This window comes from Dreissena polymorpha, chromosome 9, assembly GCF_020536995.1.
Source record: "Dreissena polymorpha isolate Duluth1 chromosome 9, UMN_Dpol_1.0, whole genome shotgun sequence".
NCBI lineage: Eukaryota > Metazoa > Mollusca > Bivalvia > Myida > Dreissenidae > Dreissena > Dreissena polymorpha.
The window spans coordinates 10,885,841-10,911,948 of record NC_068363.1 but is presented as its reverse complement, the minus strand read 5'-3'; the positions used below and the strand labels follow the sequence as shown (position 1 = coordinate 10,911,948).

At 37.9% G+C, this 26,108-nt stretch overlaps 1 protein-coding gene across 1 annotated transcript in view; it reads right to left on the bottom strand.

Annotated features, from left to right (window-relative positions):
• Nucleotides 1–26,108, bottom strand: part of LOC127844931 (importin-4-like) — a 65,592-nt gene that overhangs the window by 22,208 nt on the left and 17,276 nt on the right. Inside the window, exons 4-14 of the mRNA XM_052375493.1 lie at nt 23,337–23,378; nt 21,463–21,595; nt 19,889–20,134; nt 16,953–17,054; nt 15,982–16,065; nt 14,953–15,093; nt 14,446–14,499; nt 13,669–13,778; nt 11,304–11,412; nt 7,340–7,592; nt 4,960–5,079 (exon numbers count right to left, since the gene is read on the bottom strand). Of these exons, the coding sequence (XP_052231453.1) occupies nt 4,960–5,079; nt 7,340–7,592; nt 11,304–11,412; nt 13,669–13,778; nt 14,446–14,499; nt 14,953–15,093; nt 15,982–16,065; nt 16,953–17,054; nt 19,889–20,134; nt 21,463–21,595; nt 23,337–23,378 (1,394 nt within the window). The remainder of the gene's footprint in view (nt 1–4,959; nt 5,080–7,339; nt 7,593–11,303; nt 11,413–13,668; nt 13,779–14,445; nt 14,500–14,952; nt 15,094–15,981; nt 16,066–16,952; nt 17,055–19,888; nt 20,135–21,462; nt 21,596–23,336; nt 23,379–26,108) is intronic.

Genomic DNA, 26,108 nt, shown 5'->3' with positions numbered 1-26,108 from the left:
TCATGATCGCGTTGAAAGTTAATTATACACGTTTTGATTCGCAATTTATTTACTGAATCACGACAAATGTCAAACACAATACAGAAAATGCATAGTTATTTCATTGATCGATAAACATATAATGGATTGAATATAACTGATTTAAAATTAACGTTTTCAAACTATTATTAAATCTTTTCCCAGAATATGCTGCCCTATTTATAGCTGAGCTTCCTATACCTTTATCAATGATAATCAGCGAGGTATGCCGATTAGAAAAATCGAGCTATCTCAATCGGATTGGCTCGGTCTTTTACATAGGTTGCCATTGTGAAGCATTTTTTCATGATATGATAACTTAGACGATGCTTTGCAGCATCGTCAAAAATGATGCTTGCCTAACAAGCCCCACTCTGTCCAAACTGTATAAGCGATAACCTGAGTTAAGCTGTCACTTGGCATAAACGATCAATATATATCACCTTAATGTTTTTCACCTGTTTGAAGTGTTCAGGAGGCAGTCACTTTGAAGTGCAAAAGGTAAAATAAATTAGCAAAATGTTTGCACACTTCATCTCATAATGTAAGTTATTTAGAATCAAGAGGGCCAAGATGGCCCTAGTTCGCTAACCTGAGAGGAGTTGGTTCATTCAATCTTTACCAAACGTCAAACTTGACCTAGATATTGTCCAGACAAACATTGTGGTCAAGTTTCATCATTATTGAACCAAAACTCTGGCATACGGAGTGATTTTGTTTTTGTAAGATTTGACCTGGTTACCCTTATTTTGAGGTGACCCCCCTTACCAAACATTATGACCAAGATTCATAAAATCTGAAACAAAATTGTAACCTCTAGAGTGTTTACAAGGATTTTGTATACTATAATGAAAATTTGGACAATCTAAGGGCAGTAATTATGGCATTAATTATGTGATATATATAATAAAAGCTGCGCCATGAGCGCATGATACGCCCGTCGTTCGCCAATGAAGTAGTAAGGTAATAAATAACCCTTTGAATCATTTTTTACTTCAGTTTATTTGTATTTGAATACATGGTTTATTTTATAAGTACATGAGCATGGAAATCACGAAATTTTGACGAACAAAGTCCCATAACTCTGGAACGACAATTCAGAATTCCGTCAAAAACGAAAGGGGATCAGGGTTTATCAATATTAAGATTGTGTTGAAATTTGAAAAAAATCCATCGAAGGATATTTGAGCTACAGTAGGACATTCAATGAAATCACGAAATTTTGACGAACAAAGTCCCATAACTCTGGAACGACAATTCAGAATTCCGTCAAAAACGAAAGGGGATCAGGGTTTATCAATATTAAGATTGTGTTAAAATTTGAAGAAAATCTGTCAAAGGATATTTGACGTAGCGTACGACATTAACAGACGGACGGACGGACGGACGGACGGACGCACGGACAGACGGACGCGGGGTATACCATAATACGTCCCGTCATAGACGGGCGTATAAAAACCAATCTTTTCACCAAGTTTCATGATGATTGGGCAAAAAATGTTATTCAACTGACCAGACCCATTTTCAAACTCAGCTCTCATATCAAGGAAACAAATGTTCTGACCAAATTTCATGAAAATTGGGCCAAAAATGTGACTTCTAGAGTGTTCACATGTTTTCACTAATATACATATAAAAAAAATGCCCCACCCACTGGCAGCCATGTTTTTTCACCAATCTAAACCATTTTTGTACTCGTCAGAGATATCAATAAAACCAATGTTTTGACCAACTTTCATGATGATTGGGCAAAAATTGTGACTTCTAGAGTGTTTACAAGGTTTCTCTATAGCCAAATAAGGAAAACTGCCCCGCCCACTGGCGGCCATGTTTTTCAACGGACCGGAACCACTTTTGAACACAACCAACATATCATTAAGACAAACATTTTGACAAAGTTAAATGAAGATTGGGCATGAAATGTGACTTCTACAGTGTTTACAAGTTTCTTCTTTTTTTTGACCTAGTGACCTAGTTTTTGGCCTGGCACAACCCAGTTTCGAACTGGACCAAGATTTCATTGGGACAAAGCTTCTGACCAAGTTTCATGAAGATCCGACAATAAATGTGGCCTCTAGAGTGTTTACAAACCAAATGTGGACGATGGACGGACGGGAGACAGACAAAGACCGGTCACAAAAGCTCACCTGAGCAATCAGGTGAGCTAAATACTATGATAATGACAAAGTTACTGCCCAGACAAGCTGATTTATGGCAAAATTTGAACTTTGACCTGTAAGTATGATCTTGACCTTTGAGGCAAGGTGACAGATGCTACACTAAACACTTCTTATGATGATTTTCATTTGCACCAAGTAACTTCAAAATCCATCTATATATGGCATGCATTAATGAGAAAGGAATTTTCATACGGTCGTTGGGACACACAGAACTAAGGGAACATTAAACAAGAGTTCCGCGGTCGGAGATGACCGCATTGAAGACGGATTTTTGATTTAAATGACAGGAAAGTACCTTTCGTGTTTTTGTCAATGCAATACTTAAATTACTGAAATATTGTTCAAAGGTCAAAATGAAATGTAAGTACTTTTCAAGGCATGAGCAAACCTTGTGTTATGTTTTGAATGCATATAACAATTTTAACATTTTAACATTGAAGGTCACAGTGACCTTGACCTTCAAATGAATGACATTGAAATGAGCAGTGGTGATCTTCTAGTACTGGCCAACCTTTATGTCAAGTTTGAAGACTCTAGGTACAAGCATACCAAAGTTATAACATGGAATAAGAACTTTAACATTTTTACCTACCAAAGTTATAAGAACTTTAACATTTTTACATTCAAGGTCACAGTGACCTTGACCTTAGAATGAATGACCTTGAAATGACCAGTGGTCATCTAAGTGTGCTTGCAAACCTTCATGTCAAGTTTGAAGACTCTATGTCCAAGCATACCAAAGTTATAACAATTTTAACATTTTAACATTTAAGGTCACAGTGACCTTGACCTTCAAATGAATGACATTGAAATGACCAGTGGTCATCTTCTAGTACTGGCCAATCTTTATTTCAAGTTTGAAGACTCTAGGTACAAGCATACCAAAGTTATAACATGAAATAAGAACTTTAACATTTTTACATTCAAGGTCACAGTGACCTTGACCTTCAAATGAATGACCTTGAAATGTCCAGTGGTTACTTACTAGTTCTGGCCAACCTTCATGTCAAGTTTCAAGACTCTAGGTCCAAGCATACCAAAGTTATAACAACTTTAACATTTTTACATTCAAGGTCACAGTGACCTTGACCTTCAAATGAATGACCTTGAAATGTCCAGTGGTTACTTACTAGTTCTGGCCAACCTTCATGTCAAGTTTCAAGACTCTAGGTCCAAGCATACCAAAGTTATAACAACTTTAACATTTTTATATTGAATGTCACAGTGACCTTCACCTTCAAATGAATGACCTTGAAATGACCAGTGGTCATCTGTTAATCCTGGCCAACCTTCATGTCAAGTTTGAAGACTCTAGGTCCAAGCATACCAAAGTTATACCATGAAATAAGAACTTTAACATTTTTACATTCAAGGTCACAGTGACCTTGACCTTCAAATGAATGACCTTGAAATGACCAGTGGTTACTAACTAGTTATGGCCAACCTTCATGTCAAGTTTCAAGACTCTAGGTCCAAGCATACCAAAGTTATAACAACTTTAACATTTTTTATATTGAAGGTCACAGTGACCTTGACCTTCAAATGAATGACCTTGAAATGACCAGTGGTCATTTGTTAATCCTGGCCAACCTTCATGTCAAGTTTGAAGACTCTAGGTCCAAGCATACCAAAGTTATACCATGAAATAAGAACTTTAACATTTTCGAGCACGCCGCCACCCCGCCCGCCCGCCCGCCCCCCCCGCCCGCCCGACAACATCAATCTATAAGCCGAGATTTTTTCTAAAAAAATCCGGCTAAAAAATGAAGTTTAGTATAGTACACAAATAACTTCCATACAAATACATAAAAGGGACAAAATTGTCACAAAACCAGGTTTTTATTGTGAAAAAAAAAATCTGATAAAGGTAGACAACTCAAACTGATCTTTTGAAATGAACAAACAAAATTAACCCCCTTTGTAAGTTTGTTTCAAAATAAATCTATTTTTAGTCGTGGCGACCTTGACATTGGAGATATTGATGTGATTCTTTCGTGCGACACACCGTCCCATGATGGTGAACAAATGTGCCAAATGATTTTAAAATCTCACAATGAATGACATAGTTATGGCCCGGACAAGCTCATTTATGGCCATTTTTTACCTTTGAACTCAAAGTGTGACCTTGGAGATATCGACGTTATTCTTTTGCGCAACACACCGTCTAATGATGGTGAACAAATGAAAAAAAAATCTGATAAAGGGAGACAACTCAAACTGAACTTTTGAAATGAACAAACAAAATTAACCCCCTTTGTAAGTTTGTTTCAAAATAAATCTATTTTTAGTCGTGGCGACCTTGACATTGGAGATATTGACATGATTCTTAAGTGGGACACACCGTCCCATAATGGTGAACAAATGTGCCAAATGATTTTAAAATCTCACAATGAATGACATAGTTATGGCCCGGACAAGCTCACTTATGGCCATTTTTTACCTTTGAACTCAAAGTGTGACCTTGACCTTGGAGATATCGACGTAATTCTTTCGCGCGACACACCGTCTAATGATGGTGAACAAATGTGCCAAATGATTTTAAAATCTTACAATGAACTACAAAGTTATGGCCCAGACAAGCTTGTTCTGCCCACCAGCCCGACCGCCGACATTCGCCAATCTAATAACCAGTTATTTCCTTCGGAAAACCTGGTTAAAAAGCTAATAAAGTACAACTGAATATGGTTAAAAAACTATCAATGAACTATATTGGTAGGTTTCTGGAATGATAATTCTTTCACAACTTGAACTAAGGACTCACCAATGGCCTGTATCTGTAGCTTAAACATGTCTTCATCTCCATCTGTTGTTGCTAGGTAACAGCGGAACTGGTTGATAATTTCTTCAAAATATGGGCAGATCAACTTCTCTGCAGCACTTGCTATAAAAAATCATATTTAAAAAACTTTAAGCATGATTAAATGCTTTACTTAATTTTTTTCTTTGTTATGAAACCAAACAACAAATGAAAGCTTGAAAAGATTAATCTAAACCTTTTGTTCAATAGACAATGGCTGGATTTATATAAGGGCATGTAACTCACAAATAAGTGGGTCACGGAGCTTGAGGATTGTGTCCTACAAAAAAAGGTTGCCATATTTAGATTTTAAATTCAAGAACTTAAGAAATGTGGATTAGTTAGCAACTGAAACTAATAACATTTAGCCAGTCCCAAAAAAAGACTGATAGAAAGTAAATATGACTACAATATACCCCCACTAAACTATTGATATTACACATATGGATCGTTAACCCTTTTAATGCAGGAACCGAATTTTGAAGGCCTTTGCAGACAGTTTGGATCTTTATGATACGCCACAGAACGTGGCGTCTCATCAGGATCCAAACTGTTTGCTATTCTGATAGTATTCTTTGAAAAAAAAAATCAAAGAAAAGGCTTATTTTAGAAATTCAGCAGATAACATTTTAGCAGATGACAAATTTCCCAGCATGCAAAGGGTTAACAATACACTGTCATACAACAATTAATCCTAATGAAGTTCTCTGAAAAAAAGCAAGAAGCATTTATTGTGTGTTGATGGTGACACATTAATAAGGTGAAACCATTTCGAGACCTGTCAATCATCAACTTGTCACATTCACCAAACTCACCCCTATTTTCTCATTGGTTTCTTTTGAAATGCCGCTCAACCAACCAAATGACATATGCGTTTTAGTAATGAAGTAGGCAGAGATAGCAGAGATAGAGCTCAACCAACCAAATGACATATGCGTTCTAGTAATGAAGTAGGCAGAGATAGCATGGCATTATTTAAATATTACAAAAATACCCACTGCAACAGTCACATGCCAACTGTGGTAAATTGATTTTACTCCACATTTTCGGTACTTGACACAAACCAATGTTTTATTGCGTCATAAGCTCTCCATTGGTTTGCCATAAAAGTCCTTTGTAAAAATTAAAGCGAAGAAATACGCTTTATTCTCTATTTCAGAGACCCCTACGCATATACTAGTCAATCAAGGATAGAAGAGTAGATCCATTAAGGGCAAGCATTTCAGGTGATTAAGATTTGCATGCATCTTCAAATCAATTTATGGCAAACAAATTTAAAACAACCAAAAAGCTTTGTGATTGATATCTGTCTCTAGGTTAATTGGCCTGATTTCTGGCCGTTAATCCTGGAATGCCAAAAAACTGGATAAAAAGATATTAGAAAATCGGTCGAGTATTCAAATCCAAATTTATATTGGAAATGCATTTTTGTGCAAAGTCTCATTTAATTTTTCCAGTGCAGACGACTGTAACAGTTATTGTTTTGATAATAGCTGCCATAAATTAATGAAATGATAACTGGAACACGGGTGAAAATCAGCAGAGGGGTGATGTCTTTCTTGGATTAATCTGGCAGTTTTCAAAGGTGTTAAATATCTTATATATTTTGAAAATTAACGAATTAAGTGAAACTCGAAGAATATAATAATCAACTATCATTTTCAAAAATGCTTACTCTATCCCCTAAATAAAAGCTGCATTTAAGGTTATAGTGGTTTTGTGCCAAATAGGAGCAATGCTTTACATCTGACGTTCGTAAGTTCAGGCATTTAAATCTAATGTTCAACAAGAGATGTGTTTGACAGAAACACAATGCCCCCTATTGGGCCGCTTTGAAATAAAATTTCATTATATAATTTGGCAGGTTTAGAAATTATCTCCCTTTTCTATCTTCAATATTGCAAAATGCATAGCCAATGTTAAAGTTTTTGGACGGACAGACAGACCGACTGACTGAGAGTTCAACTGCTTTATGCTACCCTACCGCATAAAAATCGAATATTCAAATATAATTGAAAAATGAAGAATGAATATTCAAATATAATTTTTAGTATTTGTTCCCATCCAGCTGTTATTACAACTTGTGATTATGTGATTTTGAAAGATTTCAAATGCGTCCACCTATTTTGCAACCCCAGACTAGTGGATTTTTCCAAAATCTAGCAAATTCTAAGATACATCTATTAAGAGCCAATCAACAGGGCAGACAATCACGTGTGGCTCCAATCGCCAGCTCCTTGGGTTGTAGCAGATATTGTGTACGCCAAGATTATAGCGTTTTCCCAAAATATACAGAATTCTGTGATACCTCTATTTTTGGCTAATTAACAAGGTGGACAATCACCTGTGGCTCCAATAGCACTGATGGCAAGCTCCTTGGGTCGAAGCCCCACAGACGTCTTGAGAACCGTGAGCAGGTGTTCCATGAGTTTTGGAAGGTAGGGCTCAATGTCCTTGCCCAGGTTCTGACAGAACATCTCCAGCGCGTAGTAGCTGCGCGTCAGCCCGCGCGGGTTGCGGTCGGCGTCTTGGCTCACCTGCAGCAGGTACTGGAACAGCAGCGGGAGCACCTCGGACGCATACTTGCTGATGTCAGGCTGCAGAGAGATCATGCATTAGCTCTTCCAAACCGAATTTTGAAGGCCTTTACAAACACTTTGGATCCAAACTGTTTGCTATTCTTATAGTAAAACAAGAGCACCGCCTTGCAGGTGCAGACCGCTCATCTATTTTCTTTTTAAAGGTGAAGGGACTCTCATTTTCAATTACAAAGGAGGGAGGGGTGGAGTGAAGAGCGGTGCATTGTGTGGGGGTGTGGACATTTATTACATTTTCTTCCAAAAATGCGAAAAAAAGGAAAAAAAAATTGGGGGGGGGGGGGATTCTTGGGTGCGATGGTTGGACGGTATTTCAAACATAAAATAATAAAAATAAATATTTGTGTTTTTTAACCGTTTCATAAAAAAAATTGGGGGGGGGGGGTGAGGTGGGGGGGTATAGTGTGAGGGTGTGGGGGTAATTTGTGAGATGATCTTAAAAAAAAAATAAAAAAAAATAGGGGGGGGGGGATTCGGGTGGGGGGGATGGGGGGTGGGGGGGGGGGATTCTTGGGTGCGATGGTTGGACGGTATTTCAAACATAAAATAATCAAAATAAATAGTTTTGTTTTTTAACCGTTTACAAAAAAAATTGAGGAGGGGGTGGGGTGGGGGGGGGGGGTATAGTGTGAGGGTGTGGTGGTCATTTGTGAGATGATCTTAAAAAAAAAAAAAAAAAAAAAAAAAATTGGTGGGGGGGGGGGGTTGGGGGGGGGGGCACGGGCGATTGTTTGGGTGGAGTCTATTGTGGTATGTCAGGTAAGAGTAGTTTTGTCAAAGTATCAATCAAATCTAATCATAAATAAAGAAGTTATGGCAATTTTAGAGAAATTTAATAATTTGACCTTGAGAGTCAAGGTCAATCAAAGGTCAAGGTAAAATTCAACTTGCCAGGTACAGTAACCTCATGATAGCATGAAAGTATTTGAAGTTTGAAAGCAATAGCCTTGATACTTAAGAAGTAAAGTGGATAGAAACACAAAATTTAACCATATATTCAAAGTTACTAAGTCAAAAAAGGGCCATAATTCCGTAAAAATGACATCCAGAGTTATGCAACTTGTCCTTTTACTGTACCCTTTTGATAGTTTGCGAGTGTTCCAAGTATGAAAGCAATATCTATGATACTTTAGGGGTAAAGTGGACCAAAACACAAAACTTAACCAAACTTTCAATTTTCTAAGTATAAAGGGCCCTTAATTCCGTCCAAATGCCAGTCAGAGTTACATAACTTTGCCTGCACAGTCCCCTTACGGTAGTTAGTAAGTGTTGCAAGTATGAAAGCAATAGCTTTGATACTTAAGGAATAAAATGGACCTTAACACAAAACTTAACCAAAATTTTCAATTTTCTAAGTATAAAAAGGGCACATAATTCTGTCAAAATGCACGCCAGAGTTATCTAACTTTGCCTGCTCAGTCCCCTCATGATAGTAAGTAAGTGTACCAAGTTTGAATGCAATAGCATTGATACTTTCTGAAAAAAGTGGACCTAAACGCAAAACTTAACCAAAATTTTCAATTTTCTAAGTATAAAAAGGGCACATAATTCAGTCAAAATGCATGCCAGAGTTATCTAACTTTGCCTGCCCAGTCCCCTCATGATAGTAAGTAAGTGTACCAAGTTTGAATGCAATAGCATTGATACTTTCTGAGAAAAGTGGACCTAAACGCAAAACTTAACCGGACGCCAACGCCGACGCAGACGCCGACGCCAAGGTGATGACAATAGCTCATAATTTTTTTTCAAAAAATAGATGAGCTAAAAATCAAAGAAAATGCTAATTTTAGAAAATCAGCAGACAACATTTTAGCAGACGACAAATTTCCCAGCATGCAATGGGTTAAAGTGTTTTCCTCCTCAGAACAAGTTTTATGAATGTATGGCCCCTCCATTACATATTCTAGGAAAAGTAAAGAGCCATCATAAAATATGAGCCTCAATCTGGAAAATGGGATTTAATGCATGTGCGTAGTGTTGCAGTCTGCACAGGCTAATCAGGGACGACACTGTCCACCTAGACTTAAAAACAAAAAATCCATAACAGAGAGAAGTGTCTTTCTTGATTAGCCAGGGCAGAATACAGGGGCTTATCAGGGACCACACTTTACACACATTCATTTAGCCACCTTTTCCCACAATGGGACTCCTTTGTATTTAACCCTTTACCTCTCACACTTTGACACATTAGCAGCTATTTAGAGAATCAAATTCAATTTAAGACCTTTCTTACTAGATTTGATTTTTGAAGGCTTCATATCCAACTCTTCGATTCTGATCAGAAGCACACAGCTGAAACCTACACGGACTGCGAGTGACTCACAGGATATTCTGGTTTTATACTGGTTGCATGTAGCTTTTTTACATCGCTTCCGATCGGGAAAGGCTTTTGGGCATTTTCCACATCAAAACTAGTTAAATGAATGTCTGGCACCTCCATGGGGTATTTAACCAAGAGCATAGAGCCATCATAAAATATCTTCATCTACACTACAATCTTTTCTGTAGGCTGACAAATCAGTGTGCATCAAAGTGTTGATCACCACATTAAAGGGTCACTGCACTGTCACCACAAACTGGTATCAGGGGTACAATGCAAATCAGCAAGTAAAGAAAGTTTATATTGGGAAGAAATATATTGTGGATGAAAGGCATAGCCCTCATTGAATGTCATAAGTGCATATTCTTCTCGGTGGCTAAAATCCTTTACCCATTTTACAGCATTTACCCTAACTTTTTTTTTTAAATACATGTTACTATTTTTTAAAACAATTTTATCATGTTGACCTTTTCCGACATAGAAGCTAAGTGAAAAAGGCCACCCGTTATGAGCAAACAGCAAAAAACCAGAACAGCCTGCGTGTAACTCACAGTTTGTTCAGGTTTTATGCTGTGTGCTGCTCATCAATATCTAAGGATTGGAGATAAAGCCTTCAATCAAGTAAAAAAGGTCTTAAATTAAATGAAACTTTTTAAGGGACTACAAATGGGTGAAAATGAATATCTATGTGGTAAAGAGTTAAAAGGAAGACAAGGGACAAAATTGTTACAAAACCTTGGAAATATCAACATAATTCTTTTGCCGGACACACCGTCCAACGATGGTGAACAAATGTGCCAAATGATTTTAAAATCTCACCATGAACGCCCTAGTTATGGCCAGGACAAGCTCATTTAATGCCATTTTCTACCTTTGAACTCAAAGTGTGACCTTGACCTTAAAAACATCGACATAATTCTTTCGCGCTACACACCGTCCAATGATGGTGAACAAATGTGCCAAATGATTTTAAAATCTCACAATGAACGACATAGTTATGGCCAGGACAAGCTTGTTCCGCCCGCCTGCCCGCCCGCCCGTCTGCCCGCCCGCCCACCCGACATTCGCCAATCTAATAACCAACTTTTTCCTTCGGAAAACCTGGTTAAAAATCAGCTGGAAGGTGGACAGACCTCCTTGTAAATGTCTTAAGTCTTAACACAACCAATACCAGTAATTTACTAGAAGACAAATATAGATTACACCACATTTCTGTATTTTGAATGACATTAAAAACATGATTATAGAAACACCTGCCTTTATATTGTAACATTAAAATATATATCCATAATGTGTCAACTAAAATCTTTACTCAAAACCATCAGCTGGTAAATTCCTTACTCAAAACTATCAGCTGTTACATAACAACATATTTAGGTAACTATGGATACCTGAAGATGCTCTGAGAACTGGCCCATGGCAAAGAGTGCGCTGTTGCGTACCAGAGGTTCTGGATCACTCAACCCTTTACACACGCACTGCAGCACTGCATGTAGGTACCTGCAGCCAATCAAAAACACGTACCATATCACAAAAGCACGCTCCCTAATTGGTTTACCATTTACAATCCTCAGACATTTTCCACAACATTTTAAAGGCTGATATTTATCAAATTGCATTCTATTGATAAACAAATTAAGGCAAAATGATTTGTGCTAAATTTTATTATACTTTTTTTTTTCAACCCTTAAAACAATTCAAATATGTCCTGAGTTTACTATCAGGTTTTTTTCAGCACTGTCTGCATTCCCAATGCAAACGGACCTGATCCCAAAACCAAAATTATAACAAAAATTCCCAATTTCCACAATGTCCAAAAAAATAAAAAATAAAAAAAAATAAAAAAAAATTTGAAAGAAGTGTCTTATGACTTATGATCAGGGATCATATTTTCCCGCAACATCAATCGGTCTGGATTTAAGGGAAAAAGTGTCCGAAAATGTTCATCCGAAATCATGACAAATTACGTTAAATATATACTATTGATTTTGCCATTCGTGAAGGTGGTATAATAAATGTACAAATTTAATTGCCTTAGGCACTTTTTTATAAAACGCAACATACAAATTTTCCCAATTGGTTTTATCACTTTCTATTTCATTGTTGTTTCATCTGCTATTTTTTCTGACTTTTTTCATCGTTGTCAATATTATAAATCTGTGTAAGTCTATACCAATGTTTTAAATCGTTTTCGACTCGATAATAGCTTACAAACACGCACTGAACCGAATAAATGTCTGTGCGTAGGTTGGTGTACGTTATAGTTTATTGTCGATTAACCCACGGCCGATAGTTAAGATGCGTAGGGATTAAATCAGGAGTGCAAAGCACGAGTGATTTGAAACCACGCATCTTAACTTCCGGTCGTGGATTATTCAACAACAAACAATAAAGTACACAAATTGTTTCAATTCTTACATGATTTTTACTAAAAATTGATACAATGTATATTATTTTTCTTGTATACTATTTTATGTAACGTTCCGCCCATAAAAATAACTTTCGGCTGTTCTGTCGATCAGATCCGCGACTTTCATTCATTTATTGCCGTATTATTACGCTGGTGGAAAATGTATCATATGTTTTGTTTAGTTACAGCGCGTGCTTTCAGTGTATAAGGTCCGCCCACAATTATTGCAGAATATCCGATTTTCTTCTTTGTTTATATGAAAGTTTACTGTATCATGCATGAAATGCACAATATCCACGAGGATAACATTGAGGTTTTCATCTCCGAAGTAACTGTCAACGATTTTATCGTGGACGAGTACACATTACGGTCCGATTAGTGTGCAAGGTATAAGCTAGTGAAATTATCGATTGATATTGACACGGGGTTATTCACGCATGACTAATACACAACCGCGCGAATCTTCGCTGCTTGGGCATACTCTGATACTAGTCGGCCGACGTGCAATAAACTGGTCCGGACCGGTTTAGAGACTGCAGCGAATGGTTTATCACACCTAATCGAGATAATAATGTAATTAGGGTGTGTTAGCATGTTCACTGTGATCGATTTCATGAAATGGGAATTTTAGCAAACAGAATTGGACCGACTGTTTGGGATTTTCAATCGGTCTTTCATGACCCCAATTGGTCTAGGACCGACAAAACCAAAAAAAATATGATCCCTGCTTATGATTATGAGATTATAAATGTTCCAACTCGTCCAGCTGATGTGTATCATACCAACAACCACTGCTGTGGTTGAGCAAGGATTCAGCACCATGAACCTGCTGTGCTCCCCATTTCACAGCACATTCACACAAACCAAACTGACTCATCTGATGCTAACCTGCATTAAATGTCAAAATAACAAATAAAAACAAATTATTTGTTAAACCTCTGACTTATTTAAGCATGATAAATTCACGTTTTTCCAAAATGAGCTTTTTCATCGAACAAAAATACCCAAAATGGACAATTTTGTTGATAAAAAATTCCCAATAAAGACTCCTTTTCCCAAAATAGGCAGAAAAAACCCCTGACTATTTCACAGAATATGATTATTAAATTCTATACTGAAAGTTGTAAAACTGACACAAAAACAAAATCCAAAAGGCTCTGGGTCTCTTAACCTTAGACATGATGGAACTAAACTGTTGTGTGCAGACTTAGTTATGTTTGCGTACAAATTGTACTCTTTATGTATGTGTTTTACTCTGTGTCTACCAAATGAGCTATCCCTTCCATTTTCTATGAACCGTGAGATATCGTGAGGTAAAACAATACAAGACCAAGTTGTGAGATTACTTGTTGGCGATGTAGTCTGCACAGCCCTCCACTATGACCGCCAGGGCTATGTACGCAGCCTTCCGTCTCTCTGGCTGACCATCTACCAACGCTGGCTCAACCATGGCCATCTGTATGAAGACAAGAGTCAAAGCATTCACAAATAACAGTGGTGACCTGGGTAAACCAGGCTTATTGCATGTGGGTGAAGTACGGCCCAAATCAGCCTATTGAATGCACAGAAGCAAATCTGGGACGACACTTTACACACCTGCATTCATCATAACTTTCAAAACATAATTTTAAATATACTTTTTATTTATGTTACGTATCATATCTTACAGAGTGTGGTGTTCATATTGATATATTCAGTACTTGTTCCAACAAATACAAAAGTGCCCCATGATACTATTTACATCTCTATCATACTTTTATGTGCATACTTAGGGTGTATTTACTAAATTTGTTTTATTGTACACATATATACCAAAATGAGTTGTATATTTGTGAGTATTTCCATTGGTTAAATAAAGTCTGAAACCACTTTTTCAGGGAATTAAAAAAAACAACCTCAATTTTCCAAAAATAACTTCAAGGCATTAAGCTGTTTTCCAAAGTTCATCCAAATTCAATGAGAAACAACAGACTTATTCCAACAAGCCTCGCCCACACTCCAAAGTTCATCCAAATTCAATGAGAAACAACAGACTTATTCCAACAAGCCTCACCCACACTACCCTGCATATTTTTTTTTTAAGGCAAAATTATAGTATTACAGGTATATTAATGTTGACTTACCACTTTTGGTATGATTTTTTCTGGTGGCAAATGCATTGACATTGTATCCAAAACCTGAAAAGTAAAATAATCACATTGTTGTCACAAAAGGAAATTTGAAACATCAATTTGCATCTTTTCTTAGTTTTGTTTAACTGAGAGAGTTTATTTTCTTAAACTATTACTTGTATTAGTGTATATAAATGCTTCAAAATGTTACTGCCATAAAATCAACCATATAAGCTATGAGAACTCACACTTGAACCAATATTTCACATCAAATACAATAATGGATTAAGCATATTTCGACTACCATTCATAATGCAGGCCTTTTTTTTACCATTTTGGGAATACAATTACCAAAATTAGGGATATTTTGTTTCGCTCAATCATATGTTTAAGGATAAAATCTCGAGCTGGATTCAACTTATTGTCAATTGAACAGCAAATGCACATAAATAAAGACTGTTTGTTTGGGATACGCGACTAATGGAGGTCAAATGCTAATTTTATCACTGAAAAAACTACCTGTGATGCAAGCTGGGAAGGTTTCTGACTCTCCACATCATCTTCCTCTTCTTCCTCCTCCTCTTCCTCCCCAGATGGCTCACACATCACTGGCAACATCACATCCAGGATTGGCTGCACCAGCTGGTTCTTCAGGATTTGCTGAAATGACACTTGTGTGTAGTTGACAAACAACATATTTAATTCAAAATAACCCTTTACCACTTAGAGACGTTTTAAGACGCATTTGCAGTTCCTTACAAAGTTACATTTAATTTAAGACCTTTCTTAATACATTCAAGTTTTAAAGTTTTAAAGGCTTCATTGCCAACTCTAAGATACTGGTGAGCAGCAAACAGTATAAAACCAGAACAGACTGCGAGTTACTCACAGGCTGTTCTGGTTTTATGCTGTTTGCACAGAGACATTTTCACTTTACTTCTGAGTGGGAAAGGGTTAAACTCCTTTTTATTTTATCAAAAGCTTAAGGCGTTTGACACTCGTAACCATTTAGAATAAGTACTTGGTGTCCCAAGAATAGAGATGGAACCTAGCAGAAAATAATACCATTAAAAATGTCACAGGGCCATTACTTTCACAATTATTGAACAAGTCCAAAACTTCTTTCAGATCTGTAGTTAATAGTTCATGATCTTTAATTTAAAGTATGACATGTGTATTCTTTTGAGAAAAAAACCCACAAGAAATATGTAGTAAAACAACAACAATAGATCTTATCATTCTTTCATAGTAAGTAAATATGAGCCATGCTATTTGAAAAAAGGGTTTAATGCATGAGCGTAAAGTGCCGTCCCAGATGAGTGCAGTCCACACAGGATAATCAGGAAAGACACTTTTCGTTGTTATGGTATTTTTCGTTTATGGAAAGTCTCTTTTTAGCAAAAATCCAGTTAAGGCAGAAAATGTCGCCCCTGATTAGCCTGTGCAGACTACACAGGCTAATCTGGGATGGCACTTTACGCACATGCATTAAACCCCTTTTTCACAGAGCACAGCCCATATAAAATAATAAGCTTAAAAGGTGTCTACCTTCTTTCGGAGTCGTGTCAAGGAGCAGATGAATGACATTGCCTTCACTCGAATACTATCATCCAGGCTCTTGTTTGCTGCAATCTAAATACAGGTGGATCATTAAAGCAAGAGCTGTGTTTGTGAAACACAATCTAAATACAGGTGGATCATTAAAGCAAGAGCTGTGTTTGTGAAACACAATCTAAATACAGGTGGATCATTAAAGCAAGAGCTGTGTTTGTGAAACAAAATGCCACCTACTGCACAGCAGCTATTTTAGAACAAATTGTTAAGCCAATTTGTTAAGTAAAAAATCAATAGATCAGAACAAAACTAAAACTTGATCTGTATGTCATTTTGGTAGACTCAACTTCGAAAATAAGGTATCTGAAAGCGTTTCTGAACAAATTCAGAAACGCTTTCAGATAATTTATTTTTGGTGTTTGATTCTACCAAAATGCCACCCTCATGATTTACTTAAAATCATGTGTAATAAATGATAAATCATGCCCTTATTCATTTTGCAACTTTATGAGGATTCCCCTTTTTCTCTGACCAACTTTTAACCCCACTTTTCAATATGACACCTACACATCCAAACACCCTTTAATTCTATCAGCCTTTCGACAAAGTACAGTGGTAGGTCTGAAATGGGAAGATATAAACACAATCACACCACTTTTCAAAGTGCCAACCCCAAGCCTTGTCTGTATGTAAACTTACTATGTAAACTAACCTTTTACCACTTAGATGCGTATTTTGACACATTTGTAGTCCCTTTCATTTAAATTTAATAAAAGACATTTCTAACTAAATTCAAGTTTTGAAGGCTTCATTTTCAACCCTATGATACTGATGAGCAGCAAACAGCATAAACCCTGAACAGACTGCGAGTTACTCGCAAGCTGTTCTGGTTTTATGCTGTTTGATAAAAGCGATTTTCACTTTGCTTCTGAGTGGGAAAGGGCTAACTATGAACTGTAACTCACCTCTAGACAGAACATGATGGCGGACTTGAGATGGGGAGCTATCATGACCACTTCACATTCCAACATTTCATCAAACACCTCGAATGCCTCACAGGCCTTCTCCTAGAAAAAAAAGTTTATCGGAACATACAATTATGAATAACCACAGCCTCGGTTAATGAGACCATTTTAACAAGAGCACCGCCTTGCGGGTGCAGACCGCTCATCTATTTTCTTTTTAAAGGTGAAGGGACTCTCATTTTCAATCACAAAGGAGGGAGGAGTGGAGTGAAGAGGGGTGTATAGTGTGGGGTTGTGGACATTTATTACATTATCTTCCAAAAAAGCGAAAAAAAAAAAAATAAAAATAAAAAAATCGGGGGGGGGGGGGGGGGGGGGGGGGTATAGTGTGAGGGTGTGGTGATAATTTGTGAGATGATCTTAAAAAAAAAAAAAAAAAAAAAAAAATCAAAAAAAAAATTGGGGGCGGGGTGGGGGGGGTGGGGTGGGGGTATAGTGTGAGGGTGTGGTGGTCATTTGTGAGATGATCTTATAAAAAAAAAAAAAAAAAAAAAAAAAAATTAGGGGGGGGGGGAGGGGGGGGAGGGGGGGGGGAGGGCACGGGGGATGGTTTGGGTGAAGTCTATTGTGGTATGTCAGGTAAGAGTAGTTTCATCAAAGTATCAATCAAATCTAATCATAAATAAAGAAGTTATGGCAATTTTAGCAAAATTTAATAATTTGACCTTGAGAGTCAAGGTCATTCAAAGGTCAAAGTAAAATTCAAGTTGCCAGGTACAGTAACCTCATGATAGCATGTAAGTATTTGAAGTTTGAAAGCAATAGCCTTGATACTTCGAGTGGATCGAAACACAAAATTTAACCATATATTAAAAGTTACTAAGTCAAAAAAGGGCCATAATTCCGTAACAATGACAACCAGAGTTATGCAACTTGTCCTTTTACTGTACCCTTATGATAGTTTGTGAGTGTTCCAAGTATGAAAGCAATATCTATGATACTTTAGGGGTAAAGTGACCAAAACATAAATCTTAACCAAATTTTCAATTTTCTAAGTATAAAGGGCCCATAATTCCGTCCAAATGCCAGTCAGAGTTACATAACTTTGCCTGCACCGTCCCCTTATGATAGTTCATAAATCTTGCAAGTATGAAAGCAATAGCTTTGATACTGTAGGAATAAAGTGGACCTAAACACAAAACTTAATCAAATTTTCAATTTTCTAAGTATAAAAAGGGCACATAATTCTGTCAAAATGCCAGTCAGAGTTACATTACTTTGCCTGCACAGTCCCCTTATGATAGTTAGTAAGTGTTGCAAGTATGAAAGCAATAGCTTTGATGCTTAAGGAATAAAATGGACCTAAACACAAAACTTAACCAAAATTGTCAATTTTCTAAGTATAAAAAGGGCACATAATTCTGTCAAAATGCATGCCAGAGTTATCTAACTTTGCCTGCCCAGTCCCCTCATGATAGTAAGTAAGTGTACCAAGTTTGAATGCAATAGCATTGATACTTACTGAGAAAAGTGGAACTAAACGCAAAACTTAACCAAAATTTGCAATTTTTTAAGTATAAAAAGGGCACATAATTCTGTCAAAATGCACGCCAGAGTTATCTAACTTTGCCTGCCTAGTCCCCTCATGATAGTAAGTAAGTGTACCAAGTTTGAATGCAATAGCATTGATACTTTCTGAGAAAAGTGGACCTAAACGCAAAACTTAACCGGACGCCGACGCCAACGCCAACGCCAACGCCGACGCCGACGCCAAGGTGATGACAATAGCTCATAATTTTTTTTCAAAAAATAGATGAGCTAAAAAGGGGCCATAAACTATCCAAATATTAAATCGCAGTCTTGACCGCCCGATGGCTAGGCAGACACAATATCAATGCATCGCAACCTTGACCACCAGGTGGCTAGGCAGAGCCCATATCAATTACAACCTTGAACAACCAGTGGCTAGGCAGACACAAAGGCAATCACAACCTTGAAAGCCCGGTGGCTAGGCAGACACCATATCAATCGCAACCCTGACCGCCAGGTGGCTAGGCAGACACCATAGCAATCGCAACCCTGACTGCAAGGTGGCTAGGCAGACACCATAGCAATCGCAACCCTGACCGCCAGGTGGCTAGGCAGACACCATAGCAATCGCAACCCTGACCGCCAGGTGGCTAGGCAGACATTATAGCAATCGCAACCCTGACCGCCCGGTGGTAAGGCAGACACCATAGCAATCGCAACCCTGACCGCCCGGTGGCTAGGCAGACACCATAACAATCGCAACCCTGACCGCCAGGTGGCTAGGCAGACACCATAGCAATCGCAACCCTGACCGCCAGGTGGCTAGGCAGACACCATAGCAATCGCAACCCTGACTGCCCGGTGGCTAGGCAGACACCATAGCAATCGCAACCCTGACCGCCAGGTGGCTAGGCAGACACCATAGCAATCACAACCCTGACCGCCAGGTGGCTAGGCAGACACCATAGCAATCGCAACCCTGACCGCCCGGTGGCTAGGCAGACACAATAGCAATCGCAACCCTGACCGCCCGGTGGCTAGGCAGACACCATAGCAATCGCAACCCTGACCGCCAGGTTGCTAGGCAGACACCATAGCAATCACAACGCTGACCGCCAGGTGGCTAGGCAGACACCATAGCAATCGCAACCCTGACTGCCAGGTGGCTAGGCAGACACCATAGCAATCACAACCCTGACTGCCCGGTGGCTAGGCAGACACCATATCAATCGCAACCTTATGACCTGCTCACCTGATAGTCTGGTAATTCTTCGGGATTTTCTGAACTGCACAGGCTTATATAGGGCAACACTTAACGCTCATGCATTAAGCCCAGTTTTCCCAGAATGAGGCTAATATTCTTAAAGCTGCTGGTAACACTGAGTAGAAGAAAAAGAGTACCCCACCTGATCCAATCTGATGAGGTTCTTAATGACCTCCAGGATCTGCGGAACCACCTGCTGGACAGGCTTCAAGGCATCGTCCCCCACGAAGAACACGACCTCAGAAAGCGTCTTGACGGCGTAGAATGGCGCCAGGTTGGTCTGATCCCCGGCCAGCACCATGGAGATCAGGGCAGCAATGTCCGCCAGGTGGGGCTTCAGCTGCTCGGCGGCCGACGAGGCAACAGAGTACAGCAGGTACATGCCAAGCTGGAACAAGAGTGCTGACTTGTGACAAGATAATTCTGTTTAAGGTCTGGGTTACCTTTAAGTCTGAAGGATGTAATAATTTGTTGTACGAATGATGGCACAAACAATTAATTATACAACAAGAAACAGGAGGTGCATTTCAAGCTTGAACAAAAGTGCCGACAGTGTCACAAAACACGCCCGTTTAACCCTTGACTGCTTAGAAATGCATTATGGCCAATTTGTAGTGCCCTAAAAAAATCCATTTATATCAAAGACTTTTCTTTAGAGATTCAAGTGAGAATAGCTTCATTTCCAACCATAAGATACTGATAAGCATCAAACAGCATGAAGCCTGAACAGACTGCGAGTTGGTCACAGGCTGTTCTGGTTTTAAGCAGGTTGTATATAGACATTTTCACTTAAGACTCCTCGTGTCCGACAAAACAATCAACAACTTTGTTTTGGTTAAAAAATAAACACCCAACAAGGAATATTTCAACAAAATGCAAACGTTAGGTTACTCCACTTTAAATAAATGATGATCTGCAGTTCTGAGAGTATTAGTGTTTTATATTTTTATATTGCTGTTTAAAATAACTTGTAATGTCTAAAAAAAAATCACACAGCTTTTTTCACTTTTAATTAAAAGTTTAGCCATATGTTTTCAAAGTACAGGTTTTAATTAAGTTGTTATTTTATTGTGTTTAGACTTGTCAAACATTGTGAATGTCATAAAACTAAACTATATGGTTTTTCTATTGTTTGGTTAAAGAAGAACAACTTCTGGTAAAAATCACGTGAGGTCTCGTAAATTTTAAAAGTCATCGGACCTCATGTCCGGCGCATTTTTTTTCTTTCGCATGGGTTGCATGCTGTGTTGAAAATATTCATATGCTAATAGTAGCCATCACCCGATGTTGCATATTGTTATGTTGCCGAAACCCTAGTACTTCAACAGTAGTTTCCTTGTGAACTTATGTTATTTGATAATAATAAATTCATAAGGAGCTATTTATCGCATAAACACTTACAATATATTGCTAAAAGAATATACAAATATAACTGCACATTTCGGCCAATATTGCCTACATTTGCATCTATATGGTTATGCGTGTTGTATCCAGATATCCCATATGGATATCGGCATATGAATTCTGGCATCCGTAGACATCCCTAGTTTAAGTATTTGTGGCTGTAAGCCGAATATCAGGGATTCATTCCTGGTAATTCAAAGCAACTCCATTATTGCCATGCTGTAAGGTTTATCTTAGTAATAACACAGGAATGTGGAACTTTAAAAGGCTATATGAAGAAACTGGTGTTAAACATTCAACATAACTGCCTACCTCTCTCTGTGCTCCCACATCACTCTTGACATTTTCAGAGATGAAAACAAACAGCTGAGGCCAGGCATTTGTGGGCAGATCATGCTTGGCTGCTATGGCAATCACCTGGGCTATACCCACTCGCACTATTTTTCTGCAATCAAGAAAAGGGGGTTTATTGCAACAGCATCAAGTTTGTCCAAGATTAGCCCGTGCAGTCTGCACTGGCTAATCATGGATTTTAATTTCTGCATAAACCTTATTTTTGCTAAGAAGAGACTTCCTTTAAATTAAAAATTCCATAAAAGCGGAAAGTGTCATCCCTGATTAGCTTATGCAACTGCAAAAAACTAATCTTGGATAACACTTTACGCATTAGCATTAACCCTTTGAATGCTGGGAAATTTGTCTTCTGCTAAAATGTCGTATGCTGAATTTCTAAAATAAGCATTTTCTTCGATTTTTTTCAAAGAATACTATCAGAATAGCAAACAGTTTGGATCCTGATGAGACGCCACGTTCTGTGGCGTCTCATCTGGATCCAAACTGTTTGCAAAGGCCGTCAAAATTCGGTTCCCGCACTGAAAGGATTAAACCCCCTTTTCTCAGAGCGCAACTCATAAGTAAATAATACAGCTATCTCAATATTTCTAAAACATTAGTAACAAATACAGCTGCAACAATATTTTTGTCTTAGGAAACTGAAAATCATACTGGTCAGCGAGTATTTGTCGGACGAATTTTAGGGGTTTTATTTAATAACTTTCTAAATATTACGAAATATTTTATAAATAATTTTACTGATACATCCTGGGTTTGTCATCTACAAGCGATGTAAACAAAATATTTTTGTATAGGCGCATGCGTATGTACGAGGGCCGTATATGGGGTCATTAAAGGGAGGTAATTTTCCACTGTACAGAAGTATATACAGGACATTTATATTAAATGAGTATTTGGAAAGAAATAAGAGTTTAAATGAAATTTTTCTTAACATTAACGTTAAAATGACGTTTAAACATTAATTTGATGGTGCAATATGTATTATGGTAAAATAAACATGTTTATTTATAGATCTTAGATCATACAAAACTATCCTTTTCAAGGGAGAAAATCCAAACAGTGGATTTATAGAGTTAAATATGACCTTTTCTATTTCTTTGGAATGTTTACAAGGTACATTTTGCAAGCAATTCAGATATATGTAAACATAAAATTGTATCGAGTTTTAATGTTAAAACACTACAAATTAAATTATGTGTGCGTGTTAAACAAATGAGATTCTGGTAAAATAAGTGATTGTTAGACAACTAATTGAGACCTGCTCTATTGCAGTAGACAAACAAAAATACCAAGCACACAGATTGGTTTTCAGTAAGGGATTTCTTCTGAGCATGCGCGTGCTAAAAATATCCCCCACGAGGAGGTCACATTACATTGCAACAAAATTTGTAAACATCGCAATTGTTTATGCAAAACACTAGCATTTTAACGAATTGCTACTGTTAACTTTAAGAAAACAAGCATGTGTAAATATGTGACAAAGAAAATCGTGATAAAGCATTCCAATACACAAAATAAATAGAACATCTGGTAAATACTGCTGTCAGAAAAATACTCGCTTACCAGTGGCATTATAAATTAGAACACATATTCTGAATTTCATGCCAGTACTTCAACTACTTGCCTTGGCTATCACAGTTACACGAAATTATCTTTTTAACATAAACAATTTGTCTACAGCTTAATTTAATATCAGTTCTTGAATAAATAATAGTCATACATTTAATAACCACATATATTTCTAACATAGCCTAGACATCAAAAACCTCATTTTTGGTGTTTAAATATTTCTAATCTGAAAATAAAGACTAATTGCAGGTAACATCACTTACTCTGGTTCATGTAAAAACAGCTGCAGAATGTTCTCACGTATCCTTCAAAGAGAGAAAACATTTTTGTCAGGTTTTGTCCCAGAAATACAACATGATGTAATATATTGCTTACTATGTGAAGAAATATATGTTCTGGTATACTGCTGAACAGTCAAGAGGGAACCCAGTTAAGGTCACACAACAGGAAACCAGGGTTTTCAACCTTACTTTTCAAGGTCCAATAGCCAAAGGAAAAAACGACTTAAAACAATATGATACTGTCAATTGAAGTGTTTTTTCCAGGCCATTTTAGCGTGGCGAATCGCCATGCCCCTTTTTTGAAGCGCCACGCTGCCCCTTTCAAAGCCATTTAGCGCCACGCTCCCCTTTCCAAAGGCAGCCGCCCTGCCCTTTCATGAGCACCCGCTGTTTTCTACCCTTATTGATAACTATCTTAACTGCCCCTTGACCAAATTTCTAAGCCGACTAGTATCAGATTATGGCCTCCGAGGCAGCGCGTTGGTGAATTAGTCATGCGTGAATAACCCCATGTCAGTATCAATCTATATGTTTTACCACTAACTGGTCGGAAATGTGTACTCCTCCACAATAAAATCGTGGACTGTTACTTCGGAGACTTTTAATGAAAAACTCTATGTTATCCTTGTGGCAATTGTGCATTTCATACATAATTCAGTTAAATCACAAACAAACAAATTAATTATCGATATCGTCTTTAAGATAACAAGGGCTGTTTGTAAAACATGCATGCCCCCCATATGGGCTCTCAGTTGTAGTGACAGCCATTTTGTAAATATGTTGTTTTGTCACTGTGACCTTGACCTTTGACCTAGTGGCCTGAAAATCAATAGGGGTCATCTGCCAGTCATGATCAATGTACCTATGAAGTTTCATGATCCTATGCATAAGCATTCTTGAGTTATCATCCGGAAACCATTTTACTATTTCGGGTCACCGTGACCTTGACCTTTGACCTAGTGTCCTGAAAATCAATAGGGGTCATCTGCCAGTCATGATCAAACTACCTATCAAGTTTCATGATCCTAGGCATAAGGGTTCTTGAGTTATCATCTGGAAACCATTTTACTATTTCAGGTCACCGTGACCTTGACCTTTGACCTTGTGACCTGAAAATCAATAGGGGTCATCTGTGAGTCATGATCAATCTACCTATCAAGTTTCATGATCCTAGGCATAAGCGTTCTTGAGCTATCATCCGGAAACCATTTTACTATTTCGGGTCACCGTGACCTTGACCTTTGACCAAGTGACCTCAAAATCAATAGGGGTCATCTGCGAGTCATGGTCAACCTACCTATCAAGTTTCATGATCCTAGGCATAAACGTTCTTGAGTTATCATCCGGAAACCATTTTACTATTTCTGGTCACTGTGACCTTGACCTAGTGACCTGAAAATCAATAGGGGTCATCTGCGAGTCATGATCAATCTACCTATCAAGCATTCATGATCCTAGGCATAAGCGTTCTTGAATTATCATCCGGAAACCATTTTACTATTTCGGGTCACAGTGACCTTGACCTTTGACATAGTGACCTCAAAATCAATAGGGGTCATCTGCGAGTCATGATCAATGTACCTATGAAGTTTCATGATCCTAGGCCTAAGCGTTTTTGAGTTATCATCCGGAAACCACCTGGTGGATGGACCGACCGACCGACAGACGGACATGTGCAAAGCAATACACCCCCTCTTCTTCGAAGGGGGGAATAATTAATTATTGAATTAATTACTGAGACGTATACTACTTAAACAAAATGCAAATCGCGTATTAGGCGGACATATTAGACGATTTTACGTAGCTATGCACACCTGTCGCGTTCATCATTTGACATTTTTACAACATGGCGGACATACAGTATTAATTTGTGACTCGGCAAACATGGCAAATAACGTTGTAAACGATCGAATTAACGATGCAGATTATACATTCAGAAGGAATTAATGAAATGTCTGTGATAATCAACGATGCATAAAAATGTTTTAGATAGCAACAACATACTTATTTGTAATCTACTCAGTGGGTGTATCACGATATTTCATGGAAACGAGTGCTTGCATATTGTTAGCGATCAGTTTACTCGCAATATTAAACATCGGACAAGATTATCGTAAGAAATGGGATAAGACAAACATGGTTACATTTATATGTTAGTGGATCTGTGTATAATCAGATTCATATGCATATATTGCTTTATTATGTTTGTCGTGCTGTACAGCGTATTGAAACAGCATGGAACTTAAATGTACATTGCAAGGTAAATATATCAATATACAGTCCAACCCCTACTTCCGGTCACCCCTCATCGCTGGTCGCCCCGTGTAGGCGGCCGGTCTGTGCTGCGACCGTCGATAAACACTATATAATGCACACCTCTTAAGCGGTAACCCCGTTTCTCTGGCCAGCGGCCAGCTATTTTGCATCCCAAATGTTAAATATCCCCGATATGAGTGGGCGCGCACGAGTAAGTCAGTCATGGTCATTGGAAAAAATTACACCGACGCAACGGTGATAAAATGGATACTTACTTCCAGTCTGCGGTTTAGGCTCTGTAGTACTGAAGCGTGTTGTGTGATAAACATTTTGACAGTCAGTTTGCAAATTGCAATAAATTAGTGGTGGATTATCGGGTTATCAGGTTAAAAGTAATATGCGACCTTTTGATCTTTTTGTTTCCGCATGTGCGAATATCACCTATTATTACTGGAAAAGAGATTATTAATTTATAATTTATTATTTGTAGTTGTTGAA